The sequence below is a fragment of the Actinia tenebrosa genome, unplaced genomic scaffold (genome assembly GCF_029948245.1).
Source record: "Actinia tenebrosa isolate PJP-AT-01 unplaced genomic scaffold, QUT_ActTen_1.0 PGA_scaffold7__59_contigs__length_16204524, whole genome shotgun sequence".
Lineage (NCBI taxonomy): Eukaryota > Metazoa > Cnidaria > Anthozoa > Actiniaria > Actiniidae > Actinia > Actinia tenebrosa.
In genome coordinates, this window is record NW_028292584.1 from 3,170,919 (window position 1) to 3,190,885 (window position 19,967).

At 37.2% G+C, this 19,967-nt stretch overlaps 2 protein-coding genes across 2 annotated transcripts; one reads left to right on the forward strand and one right to left on the reverse strand.

Annotated features, from left to right (window-relative positions):
• Window positions 1-293: 293 nt before the first annotated feature.
• On the forward strand, window positions 294-11,085 carry LOC116294561 (GDP-mannose 4,6 dehydratase). The gene is made up of 14 exons (XM_031702187.2): window positions 294-465; window positions 3,232-3,276; window positions 3,417-3,504; window positions 4,212-4,273; window positions 5,144-5,191; window positions 5,712-5,822; window positions 6,280-6,361; window positions 6,735-6,839; window positions 7,649-7,716; window positions 7,924-7,983; window positions 8,437-8,555; window positions 9,059-9,155; window positions 9,437-9,505; window positions 10,753-11,085. Exons 1-14 carry the CDS (start codon window positions 379-381, stop codon window positions 10,813-10,815), a joined length of 1,104 nt encoding a protein of 367 aa, XP_031558047.2. The 5' UTR covers window positions 294-378; the 3' UTR covers window positions 10,816-11,085.
• On the reverse strand, window positions 10,965-15,228 carry LOC116294560 (uncharacterized). The gene is made up of 4 exons (XM_031702186.2): window positions 14,607-15,228; window positions 13,129-13,317; window positions 12,675-12,807; window positions 10,965-11,966 (listed from the first exon to the last, which is right to left on the reverse strand). Exons 1-4 carry the CDS (start codon window positions 15,075-15,077, stop codon window positions 11,332-11,334), a joined length of 1,428 nt encoding a protein of 475 aa, XP_031558046.1. The 5' UTR covers window positions 15,078-15,228; the 3' UTR covers window positions 10,965-11,331.
• Window positions 15,229-19,967: the final 4,739 nt, after the last annotated feature.

A 19,967-nucleotide genomic window follows, 5' to 3' on the forward strand; every position in this document is an offset into this window, starting at 1 on the left:
TTTTATTGGATTTGAGCTTCTTTGGGGTAGAAAATCTAAATCAAGTGATTTGAGCTTCCGAAATAGTTCTTAAATAATCAAATTTGAAAATTTGATCCTAAGATATTTTTTAAAAATCACGAGTAAAACTAAGAATTTATTCCTAAATATCTAATTACGATTCTTTTGAACTACGGGGAGGGGGGGGGGGGGGGGGTGGGGATTTAAAAAAATCGAAAATCGAGAAATTAATTTATGTTCAAATGATATCCCAGTGTCCACTCGGGTTGGCAAGTAACGCCTGGTTCATTTCTGCTGCCAACTCGACAACACCTCATTCAAACTTCTACCGTCTTTTCTTTAGTTTTTAGAACCTGATTATACCCTTGATTATTTGATATGTACCTTGTACCTTATATTAGATCAATGGCTAGCTCACAGAAGAAAGAAAAGAAAGTTGCTTTAATCACTGGAATAACTGGCCAGGTAGGTTGAAGTTTATTTGAAGTTTATTTGACACTTTTTGCTTCGATGAAGTTTCGTTTCGTTGACGATCCCCTCCGGGCTTTCTCATTGTATCCAACATTCGCAGTCTCAAGAGTTAATTCTGCATCATCAATTAAGGCATTTATATCCAAATGCTTTATAGATCTTTATACAATAATCCAGGTTTTTTAGTAAGTTAGGTTTCAACTTACTCCGTAAAGTTTCCCTATAAATTTCGATATAAAGATTTGAGTTTAGGTTGAGTTTATCGTTTTGATAATTATAGTGGGAATGTTTTTTGTCTTGAGTTAGATGAGAATCATTTTTTCGTCTATTTATTAAGAAAGGAAAAAAGGCGGATTAATATGTTAATTCTTGTCTAAATAATGTCATCTCGTGTCTGTCAGCAAGCTATTTAGTTTTATGATAGTTTACACGTGTCAATGGTAATTTAAGCTTATGTGCTGTTGGTCACATGTAGCAACCAAAGTGTCAACTGGTAGAAATTTTCTTTTAATAGAAAAAAGCTTTTAACTAAACATTAGCTCATTAAGTAGCAATTTTGTACACATTTGTACTACATACAATTTAAGTATATAAATCATATATTTTGAGTTCATTCCCATAATTATTCTGAAAACGAGACAAATTTACCCATTGTGTAGTTCCAGAAATTATCCATACCCCCCCCCCCCCCCACGGAGGAATTCTTTTAAGACCCCCCCTACCCCCAGAAATTCCATATTTGGGGTATTTGAAGATACCCCCTACCCCCTGGAATTTCCACATCGATAGGGTATGCCCCCCCACCCCTAGTAAATTCCAGTTACACTGACAATGCCCCAAAAAGCGATGAGAAAATGCAATTCATGTGCGTTCATGTTCAACGACTTAAGAGAGTTCATAGAAAAAAACACCAGCATTAATTTCAACAATATGAGCGCTGACAGTCGTTTTATGTTCTTAATCAATTCAAAATCAGCGTCTCTACAAAGAGCCATATCAGCATACATTCATCAATGTATGCTGATACGTGAAAATGAATTAAGAAAATTACCTAATACATAGTATATATATATACCTATAATATATTTGGAATCAAACACTCATGTACTATTAGTATAAGGTGCCAAATAAAATTGCATTGTATTGTATTGTATTGTATTGTTTATCATGGTCAGTATCAAGATTTCATTATAATTCTAAGATTCTTTACATTTCTGGTAAGAATGATACTATGGATCTCACCAAACTGTGGCAACACGCCAAAAATTTATTTCACTACCACACCCTAATTCGTCTACTGACATGCCTACTTTTGTTTAATGTATTACAGTGAATACCTTACTGGCAATGTGCTAGATCTGAGACAGTGATAAAAGTAGGTGTATCAGTAGACGAATAAGGGTGTGGTACAGGGGTCGCCACAGTTCGGTGAAATCCGTAGTATATATGGAAAATAGTATAAGATAATGAGTATCCTTTGTCACAAAAATTATTCAAATATCCAACAAATTGAATCCTAACAGAGTATTTCAGGTTTGCTTAACATATGAGAATAAAGTTTGGATATTTTGGATTCGATGGACTACAAATGTCGAGGATTTTCGTATTAGTTTGCCGGCAGTTGTCAGTCAGTGTTACTAGTATGAAGTGTCACGAACGTTGGCTTATTTAAAAATTTCATATTCTATGCCAAGCAAAATGGAAAAGTAGACAATACATCATGTAAAGCTTAAACAGTTTTTCCGATATTTCAAAGATTTTAAAAGTAAATTGAAGTTGCTAGAACAGGCTGCGTTAGACTTTTTTATCTATTTTTATTCCTAAAAACATTGTGTTATTAAATTTATTTTGATGATGGATTTTAAGTTGTGTTGGTGACACTAGCTTCTTACACATTTTGTAAAGTGAGTTTTCAAAGTTAAATAAATCTCCTGCCAATGTCTGTGGATTCAAATCACTGACACATTGCCACGGGGGCCTCAATCCTTAGCTAGGCTGAAGCTGCTCATGTTCTGGATCTCAATGATCTGTTTTAACGTTATTGTTGTCTTAAAATTATGCGCGCAAAAAGCCCACAAATAAGCATAAATATTTTATACTGTAAATATGTTATTGTTATATTTTTGTAAAATCTAACTTATATCATGGATATGGCTTAGCTCTATTTGATGAAGTGTGAAAAGGGTGATTTTAAATAATTAGGATAAAAACGACACGCTGGTACTCATTTGGTAACTTTATCAAAGTAGGACTTGTTTGTTTCTTAGCGGAAAGAGAAAATACAAGTACTGAAAAATGTCGGTATTTCCGAAGAGGTGTATTTTGAATACTTGGCATTTGTTCGGTCACTTCAGAAATGCTATAGGAAGTTTTAAGTCAGCTGTAAGAGGTGGTGACATGTCAGCGGCGGTCCAATGAGATCATATTCAAAATGGCGCTGGTAAGGATGAAGAACATATAATTTTATAAGGAAGAATCTTAAGCCGCAAGAAAGTGGAAACAACTGAGGAAATGATTGTGAAAATTGAGTCAATAGGCAATGTAAGATATTGTATGACTGATGTGCAAATTTACAGTATTTGACAACTCAACCCCCCCTCGGAAATTCCAAATTCCTCTGTGGGGGGAGGGGGGGGTTTGGATAATTTCTGGAACTACACATTATATATATATTGGTACGTCCCTCTCTGTCATGTTAAAAAAGCTCTTTCTTCATGTTATCTTGTAACTAAATGCCTTTGCTACATTATTTGTCTACAGGATGGTTCATATCTTGCTGAATTTTTATTAAACAAAGGTTATGAGGTATGACCAACTCTTACTTATAATGTACACATTTTAGTACTCTTATGACTAGTTTTGGATGAACTTTGGTCCTGTGAATCTAAGACTGAAAATCTTCATAATATCGTAATAACTATAATTGAAGTCATATTGGTTTTTAGGTGCATGGGATTATAAGACGTTCTAGTTCCTTCAACACAGGAAGAATAGAACATTTGTATGCAGATAAACATTCTCACATGGGAGGAGGTAAGTATTATTCTTAAACCGCAAGCTAGTTTGCTTAGTTGATTGAGCATCTGACTTTTGTGCTGGAGGTTGTTGTTCAAGTCCTGGCTGAACCAACACTCAGGGTCTTAAAATAACTGAGGAGAAAGCGCTACCTTCATAATTATTATATATCTACAAATGGTTAAACTTTCAAGTGGCTCGGATGAACACTTTAAATGGTGGTCCTGTCTCTCCAAACTCTATCATTATTAACCAATATGGGTGGGACATATAAGAACCACTAATAAAGAAACCCTGGCAATAACCACCCTTAACCCTCAGTGCCTACATCTCATACTAACCATCTCTTATGCTTGTAAATTCCATAAAAAAGCAATTTGAAATTCACAGCCAAATGAAAAGTGGCTTTGCAAGTATATCCATGATCTTTTCTCATGATTCACCATGAAACTTTTGGTGGTTATAGTGCACATGTCCATCAAAAGTTTCAGTCATTTTGAGCTAATTCTCACAAAGATATTCTCTATTTGATGATTTGACTTTTTACGAGGATCCTGGGTTGACGTCATTATTTCGTGAATTCTATATTGAATATCTCGGCAACGAAAAGAGATATCAAAAAGAACAGAAGGGGCCATTCTTATTTATCTTAAAAGAGCTTTGAAATCAGGAAGAGATCCTTTAATAGAGGTTATCTTATCATATTTGAATTATTTTCATCACAGCTATGAAAACCCATTATGGAGATCTTACAGACAGCACAAATCTAGTGAAGATTGTTTCACAGGTGAGATTAATGCATGCAATTTAGTATAGTCCTACCATGTTTTTATAATGAACAAGGGGCCTAATGATTAGACAGATGGACTGATGAATAGATAGAGAATGGATGAAGGAATTATTGAGTGAGTGATTGAAAATAATAAATTAAGTGAATATTAGGTTTTAGTTCATTTGACGAGAGTTGATCAAAAGACCAGATTTCTGTTATTTAGCAACCATGGAGAAATAATGCTGTTAGAAGGATAAAAAGGATTATAGCAGCTTTCAATATTATGCAAAGGTGCATGCTGAAATTTGTTTTTTGTTGCCTTCAGCTAACATTAATCAAACGGCACCTTTTACATCTTGACTGGTTTCAGTGAAAAATTAAAATTCCAATGGGTAGCTCACAAGGCTCTAATAAAAGGATCATGTTATTAAAGCTTCACTATCATGGGAAGGCCCTGCGAGATGTGTACATATTGTTAGTATATTTTCCCTCACAAATCCTTTATAAAATAAGTAGTTCCAAAAATTATCCATACCCCCCCCCCCCCCCACAGAGGAATTTGGAATTTCCGAGGGGTAGGGGGGTTCAGAAAAAGAACCAAATTACAAAATTTGTATGTGGAAGAAAATTTGAATTTCTGGGTTAGGGGGGTCTTTTAAAACATTCTTTCATGAGGGGGGGGGGGGGGGGGGATATAGATAGTTTCTGGAACTGCACAATATGAAATAAAAAACTATTGAGCTCATATAATAAAAAAAAGTGGCAAATACATTTTTTGGACACTAACCCAAACGTTTTACATTTTAAAAAATCTTGTGTTTAATACGCAATCTTGAGTATTTAAACACCATTTCATGTTCTTTGTGCCGTTTGATGTTGTCTTAGGTTCAGCCTGATGAAATATATAACCTTGGAGCACAAAGTCATGTTAAGGTAATGACAGCTTCCATCTTTTTTGTTTTCTTTCCTTTCTAGAAAAATAAGAATGTAGAATATGTAGAGTAAGATCTTTCTCTTGTAGTAGTCTTGTTTATTTTTCTGTGTATTCTTCTTTCTTCTTTCTTGATCTTTGAACAATGGAAAAATGCAAAACAGGGTCCAAAAATGGAACACATAAAATGCCCCTAGCAACAGTGGTAACCTAGTAACAAAACTTGTTAAACCCCCTTAAAATGATCACTTTGGTTAGCCCTTCCCAAGAATTGCAAAATATGGGTTGTATTGCCCCCCCCCCCCCCCCCCTTGTTTGATAGCCCACCTATGTGTTGCTTGGAAACATTGCTGACTGCTGCCCCCTTAAATTACCCAGACAACATCCTATTACTTTAGAAATATTGGCTTCTTTTTTTTATCTTGGTTAAAATGTATAAAAAAAGAAATATTTTCATTTTTGAAATTTCAATTCTTGAGAGAATTTTGATTAAAAAACCAGCACTTTTATGATAATTTGTAGGTATCCTTTGAATTAGCTGAATACACTGCTGATGTTGATGCCGTTGGTACTCTACGTCTTCTGGATGCCATCAAAACTTGTGGATTGGAAAAGTCTGTCAAATTTTACCAGGTAATTATATTTAGTTTACATCATGTTTTGTGGTTAATTTGTTGCAACTTAGTTTTCCTATATTGTATTTTGACTAACATTTTTCTCTAAATTGGGCTCCCTGTGGTCACGTTAACAATAAACCTGACCAATGGCTTGTGCGAATAGTTAAACAATACCTTGAAACCTTGAGCTGGTTTGTGGTTGTAATCAAACATATGATATATTAATTCTAATCTTTGATGTTTTCAATGGATTGTAGGACAAAAATGTATCCACTAAGCTTAGCAATTTCAATGAGCTTGCCAACAATCACCATGGAGATATGTATATTGGTTGCACAAGTTTAGTTCATTTGGCATGTTGTTCGAATGCATGCAACATTGTTCAGTAATCTTGCATAAGTTCTTGTTTCAATAGCAAGGAGAAAGGTAGTACCTTAGATTCAGCTCACTAAGCTCTATGATTTCTGTTTCAGGCATCTACAAGTGAACTGTATGGAAAGGTTAAAGAAATCCCTCAAACAGAAACAACTCCATTTCATCCAAGATCTCCATATGGTATGGTAGAAGTAGCTAATAGACCTCTTTACCTTGGCCGTTATGTTTTCCTATTTCAGACCATGTGTCATTCTCTTCAGATTACGATTCTTCATTTGATTTGTGTCATTATTCATGTTTCTTCTCATGCCAAACCATTAAACAAAGAAATGTTACTCTAGGGAATGACACATGGTCTGAAATGCTCAAAACATTAATAATAATAGTCTAACTAAATACTTTGTGTATTTATTCCATTTCACCCCAAACCACCCCACCTTAACTTCACCCCATCGCACCCCACACCGCACCACCTTACCTCACACCAATTTGCTTTGCCCCACCATACCTCCCTACCAAACCCACTCAAACCAAGAGTCTGTTTCTTGTTTAGGTGCTGCCAAACTCTATGCCTACTGGATTGTGGTCAACTATCGTGAAGCTTATGACATGTTTTGCTGTAATGGAATTCTGTTCAATCATGAAAGTCCAAGGAGGGGTATGTTTTCCATGTTTTAAGCCATACAAGTAACACTAACAGTTAAATACAGTGTAAAATGGATACAAAGTACAGACACCTACAATAACTGCCATAGATTTTAAGTAAAATATTTCAAAGAAATGAAAAGAAAGAGTGACTTAAGCTTTCCCCTGCTTTCCGCTTTCTGCATTTCCAGCACTCACCTATTCCATGCTGTTGGCCGGGCTTACTGGTTGTAATGCACTTTTTGTGTGTCCTCATTCACCAGTAGGTTCGGTACTATACTTACTGGTTACTGGTTGTGATGCACTTTTTGTGTAGCCTCATTCACCAGTAGGTTTGGTACTATACTGCAAGCTGGTCTCAATCGCCGGCACTGAGAGTGGTCACGGCCAGGGTTTTGTTGCATTCTCAGTGGTTCTTTTATGACCCCTTTTTTATTGGAGTAAAGTAATCATCCGAGCCACAAGGGATTCACAGTCCACAATGTAAAGAGCCAGGTTTTTGACAGAGTATATGAAATCACGCTCTCTCCTCTCTGGAACAGGGTATCCATTTTCGCAACACTGGAACAGGTTATGATTTTCAGCGATCTTGCTCTGGAACAGGGTATGAATTTCAGCAATTTTACTCTGGAACAGGGTCAGGGTTCAGGGTGCTCAGCGGCACATGCCTACCCTAAACGGGCAAGAGTACCCCCCAGGACCAAAACCAGGAGTGCTAACATTGTGCCACCAAAGCTCCCTACCTTAGATGATTTTAGTGATGGTATGTTATGTGTCTGTTTTGAATCTAACTTTTTGTATTTTTAAACTATCTTCCAACAGGTGAAACATTTGTCACACGTAAAATTACTCGTGCTGTGGCCAAGATACATCTAGGACTTCAAAAAGATGTGAGTATGATGTGTGGGTGACAATAATTATTGAGCAAATGATTCAAAGGAATGTTATTAATGAGTGAACTGGATAATGATGGAATTTAATGATATTCGTAAAAAATGATGGCGATGATGTTGATGATGTTGATAAGGAAAATCAAACAAAATGTATGTAACCCATCATGGAAGATTTAAGAAGTATTTATTCATGCTATCCTACAGTTGAGATTAGGAAATTTAGATGCCAAGAGAGATTGGGGACATGCTCGAGACTATGTAGAGGTATGTTTAACAAATTTTCCACTTTTTCTTTTTCTCATCATTGAGTTTCATTCCTATCTTCCTACTTCTAACATTATGACAAGCAATCAGATCATTCTCTAGGGCCAAGAATAACAGCCGGCCATTGGGCATTGTTTCGCCAGAATTTGAACTTGTCCAGTCAAATCTTTGCCTTGCTGGTCATTTGACCAGTAACATTGAGCCAGAAACGGGGTATCACTGAGCTTAAAGCTAATTTTGGCTGGTCATCATGATCGGCGACTAACCAAAAGAGATAGGGATCTTTATTAACTAAGAAATGTCACCCTTTCTTTGTCTTGGAAAACTTCGTCTGGAATTGTTTAGAGCCCCATAGCTAGTAGATATTAAGAATTAAGAAATAATCTGAATTTTTCCAATTTTTTCTACAATACTCTAATGACGTTCTTTTTGTTATTGTCCTGTTCATCCTAGGCAATGTGGATGATGTTGCAACAGGATAAACCTGATGATTTTGTGATTGCAACAGGAGAAATGCACAGTGTACGGGAATTTGTAGAGAAGTCCTTTCACCACGTTGGTGTAGAAATAGAGTAAGCATTCTAGACACATGTACTGTATATATGCATAGCTCAAAGTGGAGTTCTAATGGACTACTTTGACAATATGGCGAACATTTTGGATCACAATGCATTATGGGGAGTCCAGGGGGCAAATAAAGCTTTGTTACAGTAATGATGTCGATTGATATCAACAGCTCACCACAAGAGAATACAACAAAAGATGAATTGAGACAGCACATCGATGACCTTTACCCATAAAAGAAAGACAAACACACGAAACTCTATATATTTTCCATCATCTTTGTTTTGTGTTGCCCCCAGACAAGATGGCTGCCGTATCATTGAAGTAGTTTATTTGTGTCACTGTTCTCATGGGAAGGATGCTAGAACTTTAGCAAAGGACACTGGGCAAATCTTCCTACTCCTTTCCACCTCTTCCCCCACCCCCCCAAAAAAATGAAGATTTTTCTGGTTGCGCTTCCATTTTTGTTAGCATTACAGTGAAAGTTTTTTCATATCTTTTTTATCACAAGGTGGGAGGGCGAAGGCGATACTGAGATCGGCAAGGACAAAAAGACTGGGAAAGTTCTGGTTCGTGTTGATCCTAAATACTACAGACCTGCTGAAGTAGTAAGTGGAACCCTTAATCTGATTCTCATTATTATTACAATCTGTATACGTTATACATATCTGCAATAATCCTTTTGCATCAATTAGCTAGAGTGTTTTTGTGGTGCTACCCAGATAGATACCACAGGTTTTTGGCTTCCTGAATCAGAAATTTACTGTTGTATTTTTTATTCCCTTTACCACCTGATGCTAAAGTGGCAGACAGTGTGCTGCATTTGAAGTCATCTGGGCAGGAAAATAAACTGCAATGTAATCTATATTTCACTTTTTCAAAAAAATAGGAACTTCTGCTTGGTTCTGCAGTCAAAGCGGAGAAAATTCTTGGATGGAAAAGGAAGACTAAGTTTGAGGTAAGTCTGACATACAGTAGAGCAAGATTGTCAATTCTCAAAGATGTATGCTTTTCAGGCTTGTTTATAGGCTGGACTTTATTGCTGTAATATATAAAGTATAGAAACACAAACTATACTTGATTATACTTTAACCCACAACCTACCAACTGACACACTAGTTACCAAAAACCCAATGACACCCTACCAACAACCCACTGACACCCTACCAACAACCCACTGACACCCTACCAACAACCCACTGACACCCTACCAACAACCTACTGACACCCTACCAATAATCCACTGACATCCTACCAACACACTGACACCCTAACATCAACCCACTGAAACCCTACCATCAAACCACTGACACCCTACCAACAACCCACTGACCCCCTACCAACAACCCACTGACACCTTACCAACAACCCACTGACACCTTACCAACAACCTACTGACACCCACCAATAACCCACTGACACCCTACCAATAATCCACTGACATCCTACCAACACACTGACACCCTAACATCAACCCACTGAAACCCTACCAACAACCCACTGACACCCTACTAACAACCCACTGACACCCTACCAACAACCCACTGACACCCTACCAACAACCCACTGACACCCTACCAACAACCCACTGACATCCTAACAACCCACTGACACCCTACCAACAACCCACTGACACCCTTCCAACAACCCACTGACACCCTTCCAACAACCCACTGACACCCTTCCAACAACCCACTGACACCCTACCAACAACCCACTGACACCCTACCAACAACCCACTGACACCCTACCAACAACCTACTGACACCCTACCAATCCACTGACATCCTACCAACACACTGACACCCTAACATCAACCCACTGAAACCCTACCATCAAACCACTGACACCCTACCAACAACCCACTGACCCCCTACCAACAACCCACTAACACCCTACCAACAACCCACTGACACCTTACCAACAACCTACTGACACCCACCAATAACCCACTGACACCCTACCAACAACCCACTGACACCCTACTAACAACCCACTGACACCCTACCAACAATCCACTGACACCTTACCAACAACCCACTGACACCCTACCATCAACCCACTGACACCCTACCATCAACCCACTGACACCCTACCATCTCATACCTTCTCATACAAAGACGCATGACCATAATTATTATGTATTTGTGTTCACATAGTGTTTTGTAATGTATATGAAAAAAGTCGTTTTTATTTTATTTTTAGGATCTTGTGAAAGAAATGGTTGAAGCTGATGTAGCCTTGATGAAAGCTAATCCCAATGCATAGTAGCATCTTGTATTAGGGATTTATTTAACATCAGCATTTCTGCTGAACAACTGAATTTTGAAGGGTGTCTTTTTATTTAATATAAAGATATTCTTGAGAACACATTTAAGGGTTTATTTATGGGACATAGCATGTTTCTTTCACAGAAATGAATTATTTTATGTTTATTTAAATTTAGTAATTCATATCTACACTTCCTGTTCATATCTCTAGAATGTGAGAAGCAGAAGATGGCATTGTGTTGATAAAATAAAATGGCAAATTGAGTTATCAAGGGACTGCAATGATATTTTGTATTTTTCTCCTGTCATTATTCAAAGGGGGAGTGGGGGCGAATAGAGGGTAGGCCACAAATATTTATGCATCTAGAAGAGGGGGGGGGAATACATTTTTATACAGTGATTATTCAAATTCAGTAGGCTTGTGTGCAGCTGGAGGTGGGAGTCTAAAGAAAGCACATTATTAAAAGTGGCGTAAGGAAAAAACAAACATGACATGCCAAATTGTGCACAAGTTTTATAATTCATCTCTTTCCCTTTCTTCCTCTTCATTTTCATTTTCTTTATCTTCATCTTCACTTTCAGTTCCATCTCCCTCTCCTTCCATATCTTCTCCTGCACCACCATCCAGTTCTTTATCATCATCTTGTCGTTTTTTACTAGCCAGTCCATAGTCATCAGGATCACCAGCTGCTGGCCCATGTGATGATTCACTGTTGAGTGCCACTATCTTCAGATCCTCTTGTGGTATCTTCTTGACGTCTTCCACTGTCAGGTAGCCCTTCCCTTCACGGTCAAGATAGGTTTTGAACAGCTTTTGTGGATTACGTTGCAACGTTTGCTTGTCATGTTCATCTAATGGGAATGCTTCTTCTATCATTTCTTCAAAAGCTGGTGCAGTTAGTTTATCGATTTTTCTTTCGTTCATAAAATTGATGATCACCTTTCTGAACTTCTCCAGCCCCATGAATCCCATTGCTATGAGCCTGTCACCCTTCTTATATGTATAATGTACTTTAACTTTACTCATTGGTGTATATTCAAAGGTGGCCTTCTCACATCCTACAGGTTCAAATGTATTATTGATAGATGCCGTAAAGAGCATGGTTGCTGAGATACTGCGTGCATATGAGCGTACTTGGTGGATATAGCCTGCAATTGGACAACAGAGTAATAAATAATTACACAGCCTATACAGATGTTATTGCTGACATTAAAACCAACCAGAGCTCATGGCTTCTTAAGCAGAGAAACCCTGTTGCTCAGGGTTAGCCCCCCCTCCCCAGGCGTGGATGCTTGTCAGAAATTTTGAAAATGACTCCTAAAAGGTACCTGAGTCCTGTCTGCTTGGGCATTGCAACTAATGATTTTTATCTCTTAAAGGTACCAATTTTATCTATGATCTAAGTGACAGAAGTCAGATACTGAACTGAATTTAATATCCTGAATTACAACTACCAATTATTCTGACTGTCATCATATAATCTCGGGTATCTTATTGCCTCAAAAACACCCAAACATGTACTAGCTTATTCTCCGGTAGTTGTTTTAGATTTGTGACTCCCTAAGAGGTACCCTTAAAGGTATGACGAGTATCCCCACCCTTATCCAATTGGAGTCCCCCCAGGGGGTAGCCTTGATTTTGTGTAAAAATATTTATGGGGTCCAGTAAAGGTCTGTGGAATTTCAAAGTCAAGTGCATTTGTGTTGTTCAAGTTGTGCATTTGTTGGTATTTGGAAATAGTTAGACACTGAAATGAGGCTAACCCTGAGTTGTTTAGTCTGTAATCATGGATAATTACAACAGAAAAAAGTCTATTTTTGCTTTTAATGAATGACCCCGGGTGCTGATATACTCACCTGAAGGGAGGAAAATGCAATCTCCTGCATTGATTGTTGCATATGTCCATTCAACATTGGGCATGTCAGGATAAAAGTCAAGGTTAATGACATCAGGGTCAACCATTGAAAAACCTGAACCAAATTGTGGGAACTGAATGGCAAAAAATAAAATAAAGATAAAAAATATTTAACCAAAATAAATAAATAATCTATCCCTATTATCTACCCTACAAGTATCCTGAGACAACTCACAGATCAAACTCTGAAACAATCTCTGGGCTAATTTAAGTCAGGGCATGGCTTTGAACTCACTCAAATTTAAATTTAGCTTTTTTAGGTTAATGGTGGGCCAAAAGCCAGAGAATCAGGAGAAAAATGCTCAACTTAAGGAAAAGACCTAACAAAAAACTTTACCCTGCATGTCAAACCTGAGTGCACTACTGCTATGCCTGAAATATTTCTGGATATTTACCTTTGTAAGTTTTAGTTCTTTTCTATACTTTTGGTTGATCATTATGAAGTCTTTTCTTCCTGCCACCATGCAATGGATGTTATGATCAGCGTCGTAATGAATGACAGACCGTGTCCCCCCTGATCCCATCCAGAAGTTTGTCTCATGAAGATAGTCCACAAATGTGCCGCACAACAGACTTGAAACCACCTAAATATATTAAATGTTCAAAGTCAATATTTCTCATTCTTTCATTTGATTCATGTTACATTCTTTTAACTGTTCTTTATTTCATTTATTTATCAATTCATTTATTTATTATTATTTTTCCTTTTTTTTCTTTGCTAAAATCTGTACTGCCTCTACAATATCTGTCAATATACCTTTTCTTAATCATAATTTAGAAAATTGTAACCCCTGCTTGCTCTGCCCCGCCCTGCATACCCTTTCTCCACACACACATTGTTTGGTTGCTTAGATACAGTCTATTATTAGTCTCGAATATACAAGAAACATGTTAGTCATTGAAAGTCAAAGTATTGATGAACAAATGAATAACATGTTTCTTGTGTTTTTGATGTCTCCTGCGTATTCATGTATAAATTGATTCACTTGAGTGATATAGACTAAATATCCACTAAATTGCGACTATTAGTTAATAACTATTTTGTTTTTATTTCATGGATAAAGTACCATCGCTCTACACATGGAGAAAACTTGTCCCTGTTAGCATAGCTAACTTTTCCCTATTTTCTTTGTAACTTCATCTTGACCGTTTACATGAGATATTTTACTTTCCTTCGGCTAAAAGGGCCACCCTACTGGTAGGGTTACCTCTTTGCAAAAGAGGCTGACGCTGCTACCCGGGACAACTTTTGCCCATGTAAACACTTCAACTCACCTAGCCGACTTCTTTCCATGTAAACGCTCGGTATAGTTAGCTTGAGTAGTGTAGGAGGGTAGGGTAGTGTTACCCTCTTTGTGAAAGAGGGTGGCTGGGGACCGTGGTACCTGAGACAACTTTTCCCCATGTTAACACTCTAACTCGCCTAGCCGACTTCTTTCCATATAAACGCTCGGTATACTTGGCTTGAGTAGGAGGGCATCTCTTCTACCAGTTCTACCCCCAAATCGCGTTGAAACTCATTATTATGTAGTGGATATTAAATGGCCAAGTCGGTTAAAGGACTAAATTTGCCACATGTGAATTTAATTTGTTTGTTGTGTTGTTCTCTCCTATGCTACGAGGGTTTTCTCCGGGTTCTCCGGTTTCCTCCCTCCGTAAAAATCAACATGTGAGTTGTAGTGGTAGTGCGTGTGAGCGAAAAGTGTCCCCAGTTAGTGCGAAAGCGCTAGAACGACTAGACACTTAAATAAAAGTGATTTATTAATTAATTTTTTATATATATGATCATTGAGTTCCTTTGAAGTTCAACGTTCAATATAAGGAACACAGGTCTGATGAAGATCATTAAAAATTATTTAAAATATACCTATACCTGAACCTCTTCTCGCATGGGGTCGGGCATAACAGTAACAACATAAATATCTTTCTTTCTGTACTGATCAATAAAATCTCCAAGAAGCATTCTGCTCGTCATCCCATGAGTACGATTCTCCTTCTTCTTTTCAATTAACACATCTAAATCACCATATTTTTCCTTAATATAAGAGTCAGTCCACTTAGTCAATGCAGGTGACTCGGAGATACCTCCTCTAAATACAAGAGGAAGGTTTTTACTAACATGGTCTTCCCAGAACTTTTCTGGTCGAAGCGGCTTGTCGTACTCAATGACTGGGCCATTTGGCGGTCTTTGGTAACCAAAAGGTTTTAGATGACCAGCTGGTTGTCTTGGGTCCGTAGATGGTTTAAACTTTGGTGGAAATTCAATATTAGAATAAACATCTTCTTCACTTGAGCTCGATGCTAAAACAACAAATCCTAAAGTGAGAAAAACTATTCGACGCATCGTAACGGCGAAAAAACCGGAAAACAAAACTTTGAGAGTGAAGTCAAATGTTGGATGAAGAACAAAGACCAGTCTTTTTAATTAGACATGAAGATCAGACATGAATATTCAAGAAAATTTCATGTTTTTCGTGTCCATATCATGGCACATTAAACATATGATTGTTATTTGTTCGTATTTGGCAGCTTGGGTTTCCTGTTGCATGCATAACCCAGAGAAAACTGGTAAACCACAGGGATCCCATAGACACCTGTTCATTGCGCTTCAAAGTTTTCTTCAAACTGAATGTTTGCTCATATTTTCACGAGGCTGGAGTCTTAAATGTTGTTGTTATACAAGCTATTTATTAGAATTATTCATAAAAGAGGTATCTGTGTTAGTTTAAGAGCAGAAAAGTTGCCGGTTTTGACTTAATGCTGGCTTTGTCTGATTTTAAATCTTTCACTCATCTTGCAGCTTTGCCGAAGGACCCCTTGATACTCTAGATCTCTATTATTTTGGTTGTCGTATGAAACAGTTTCTGCTCATCAGTTCTTCACGACCTCAATAAACAACAAGTAAGTAAACAAAATTTAATATTTTTATCATAAATAAACTTTTCATGCTATGAATATTAATTTATGCTTACGTACATTAGCCCTTTTTTTTCGTAGCCAGAATGACGTAGTTTTACAATTATTCATTAAATTTTACCATTTAGAACTTAACAGTAAACGTCGGCTACAAACTTTATGGCAAAACAAAATATCTAATTTTTTCCATAATGTCGACCATATGAGAAATGTCATACATAAAAAAATGCGCTATGGCAAAGACATTTGCCGCAGGTTCGTTTGAATGGTCATGTGACCTGTCACGTGACGAAGGACTAGCGTCCGAAACGTCAGTGAGTTTTTTCATCTTTTCACGGTGTATAATTTACCTTTTCATCATTACTGTTTCATTAGAAACACCGACGCAGCTCACACTAGAGTGATTGCCATATGACCGTGAAAGAAAATAGACCATTTAGTTTGTAATAGTTGATAAAGAACAAAAGAAAATCATTGGTTTAGAGTCTACTACTAACTATTAGTTTGCCTATTCTTTCACGGTCATATGGCAATCACTCTAGTTTTTAGTTAGTTATCTCTTCGTATTGTAGTAGTTAGTTAGTAGTAGTGTAATAGTGCAATAATCGTGATATGATAGTATCGTGTCATCATCGTGAACGATACGTGAAGTATCGTGTAACAATCGTGAATGTTGAAGTAGGTGCTGTAATACTTTCGCGCGTTATGAAATTGAAATTTAGAACCACTAGCTCTTACAAATAACGGACGGGACGGATTTCGTACTGATTATAAATAGGTACGAATGGAAGTTATTCCCTAAGAATTAGACCAAGTACAGTTGAATTAACAAGCATACACTCTTTCTAATTCGGTTATCTTGGTATGCGCACCTAATAAGGAAATACGAAAAAATCACCTTTTTGAAGTGATAGAATTTGTGATATTCATTAAATTATATTATCCAGTTAGATTTTACATTCAGCATAGCTGTGAAAGAAAGGGGCTTATCCATGAGTCTTTATCTTGCCAAAAAACGTGAATGTGGTTTGATAAATTTAACCCTCATATTCGGCCCATCTTTTACCTCAATCACACTTCCTGTTCTGATAGAGCATGATTTTCACTCAGCACCTCACTGACAGATTAATCACTGAGAAAATCCTCTCAAAAGGGCGGGTCGGGCCTCGCAATTCTTTCTTTTCATCGCGTGAACGGGGCTGGTTGAAAATCGCCTCAGGCGATGGTTAGTATCCGATAATTCTGACACAACGCAGTATTCTCCAGGGTCGCTGAGCGAGCAGCAGGGTGCTTTATCGTCGATAAAGATTTGTTTTCATAACGTTACATTTTGTTTTGAAACTCTTAAACTCCCAAGTAGGCAATTAGTAAAGTAAATAGTGGTTAATTTGAGATCAATTCATCAAGACTTGTTAACGTACAAAACTTGTTCGTCAAATTAGCTGCATTGCTGCTTCAATCGTAGCTAGAGAAGTCGATAATATGTCATCTAATATTTCAAATAGCGAAGTCTACGGAATCTTCCAGATAAGTTGCACGCATGCTGGGGATAAACGGGACTTAAAGCCGTACATTCCTTGATCCTTAGAGATTTTATTCGCTCAGGAATTCAGTCCCCAAATGGGCTTTTGAATAGATTTGGTTATTTTAAACTCTACAATAATCTTCGCGGTTTGAAAACTATGGAGAACGAGATTTTTTCGTTTCAAACTCTCTCAGAATTTCAGTCGAAAAACGAAAAACCCTAAACATTTCTTGTTAAAATGCAACTCGTTTGTTGATATACACTTGAAATGTTTTTAAAATATTGGTTAGAAATAAAATTTCAAGGTACTGCATAGCAAACCCATGGACTATTTAAATCGTAAAGGAGTACCGGTTTTCGTTAATTTTTTTTTTTTTTCTGGAATCCTTGAATGGTCTGTTTTTCCTCCCTCAAGTCTATCATCACCCTTGTCTTTGATAATATCCATTCGGCTCTCTCCGTGGTCAAATTAATTCCTAATCATCATCATCTTTGTCTTCTTTTAAGTGTTCTTACATTTTTGAGCTTCAAGATTATCGATAGCCGGATCGTTCACATTCCCAGTAACACTAACCATGCTTCCCAAGTCTGCCTTATGATTATGCTTCAGGTTATCTAAGTCTTGTTGCGAGCTAAGACAGATTTGGGTGACTCTCTTTTTTTATACGCTAAACTCTTCTTAAAAAATGCCATAATAAACTTCAGTTCTAGATTGGACCGGGTCGAATCCCGGAATTGCTTGTTTTGTTATTTTAAGTTCTGCTTTTATTTTCTATTTCAAAAGTGAGGATAAGCCCACACATTCCAGAACTTGTGGTATTTTTTTAAGGCCCTGGCTAAACGAGGAAACATTTGGCCTAAATGTTTCCTAAAGTGACAAAACTGTAAACAATGTTTCCATGCGTCTTGGAAGCATGAAATGATTCTGTCGCACTGCAAAAACATATGTTTTGCTTCTTGGAAGCGAAATTCGTTGCACGCAGCAATGTTTAGCATGTGGCTAAACTGGGAAACATCGAGGAAACATGCGCGCGGTAAACATGTTTCCTCGTTTAGCCAGGGCCTTATGCTTCTTTAAGCCGTTACTTCTCGCTTGTTTGTTTATTTTGTTCGTTGTTTTTTGTTGTTGTTTGCTTTATTAGTCGTAAAACATTTATTAGGCTATCTGGCCGACTGACTTCGTTTTGACGTTTTTTAAAGGTTTCATGACTCGTTTGTTTGCTTCCTTTTGTTTGTTTGTTTGTTCGCTGTTCATTTGTTTTGTCTGTCTGTCTGTCTGTCTGTCTGTCTGTCTGTCTGTCTGTCTGTTACAAGAATGATTAATTGTTTGCTTGTAATCTGATTGATTGTCTGATTGTTATATTGTCCATAAGTTGATGCTTTTTCTTTCCTTCCCAGCTTCCTTTCTTCCTTTTCTATTTATGGTTCCATGTTTGACATGCTTTCTGCTTTAGTTGTTTCCCAGGCCGCGGTTTCCTTGCTTTATCCGTGGTTATCATTCTGTTTTCAATTTTTATAGTTTTTCTTTTACTTTTTCTTTTTACCCATTCACTATGTTGTATTCAATGCTACACTACTATTGAACTCTCATTGGCAGATTCCTCCAACATTGAACATTCACTGGCTGATTCATTTCGAAAATCAACTGGCAAATTCCACTCGAACATTCATTGGCAAATTCCAGATTTCTCAAATGATCTGGAAAATACATCCAAAACTAAACACCTTCTCTTTCACTCCGACAAAGGACGAACGTTCGAAACGTCAGCATGTAGCAACTAACTTTCTTGCACGGTGTTCGTGTTTTCTTCTTATTTCCTTTTTCAATTCATGGCGGTGTACCGAGACTAAAGTAGAGAGGCTACTTCGCCATTAAAAAATAAAAAAATAAATGAAAAAAATAAAATAAAACACCCCGATGATTGTGCATAGCTTTCTTTGTATCCTCCACATGCAAAAAATATAATCACCCTCTCGCATTTTACTCTTCGTATCAAAAAACGAGAAATAAGAATTGTGACATGAGTTTTAGGAAGAGGGAGTGACCCACCCCCCTCACTCTCTCGCCAGTACACTCTTGTTATGAAACCCTGAGGTTCTGTTTCTGTTACCCTTCTCATTTAGCTACAAAAGAAAGCAAACAATTTCGCCGACTCTACTGCACCGTCGGAAGTTTACAAGTAGAACTGAAAATGATATGGCGTTACTGATGCACTGTTGTGGCATCGCGCTAATTTACGCATGAGTCTATTCACGTCTGTTGGTGTATAGCTCACAATGACAAGCCTGCACTTGTGATAAATTTACTCTCTTTCTAATTTTGACAAAAATACTTCACATGAAGGACTCTTTTATGCACTAATGATGCTTAGTTACTTCCAAACTTTCCCACGGTAAGTGTCATCCTTGTTGACAAGGCTTTCAGAGGAATATATTGGCGTCCTTTCTCTGTGTTTAATGTTTGTCGAAAGGATAAGAACCTCAAAACAAACTATACTCACTCAAATGTAGCTTGGAATTGTAACTATTTTGCCCATTAAAGTGGCTTAAAGAATAAAATCTCTACTATAAACTGTATTTCACATTTAAAACTCTATTCTAGTGCTTCTTACTCTACTTTCTACTAACTTCTTTGAACTAAAAAATCACCAGGTTGAATGAGGTACAAGGAATTGTACTTAGTAAATTCTTTCAAATAAAGCAATTGTTTTATCTTAATTGACTTTAAGTTATTAAGTCAATATTTGCTCATTTTTCGAAAATTTTGCTCTTTTTGCTCCACAAAACCGTGGG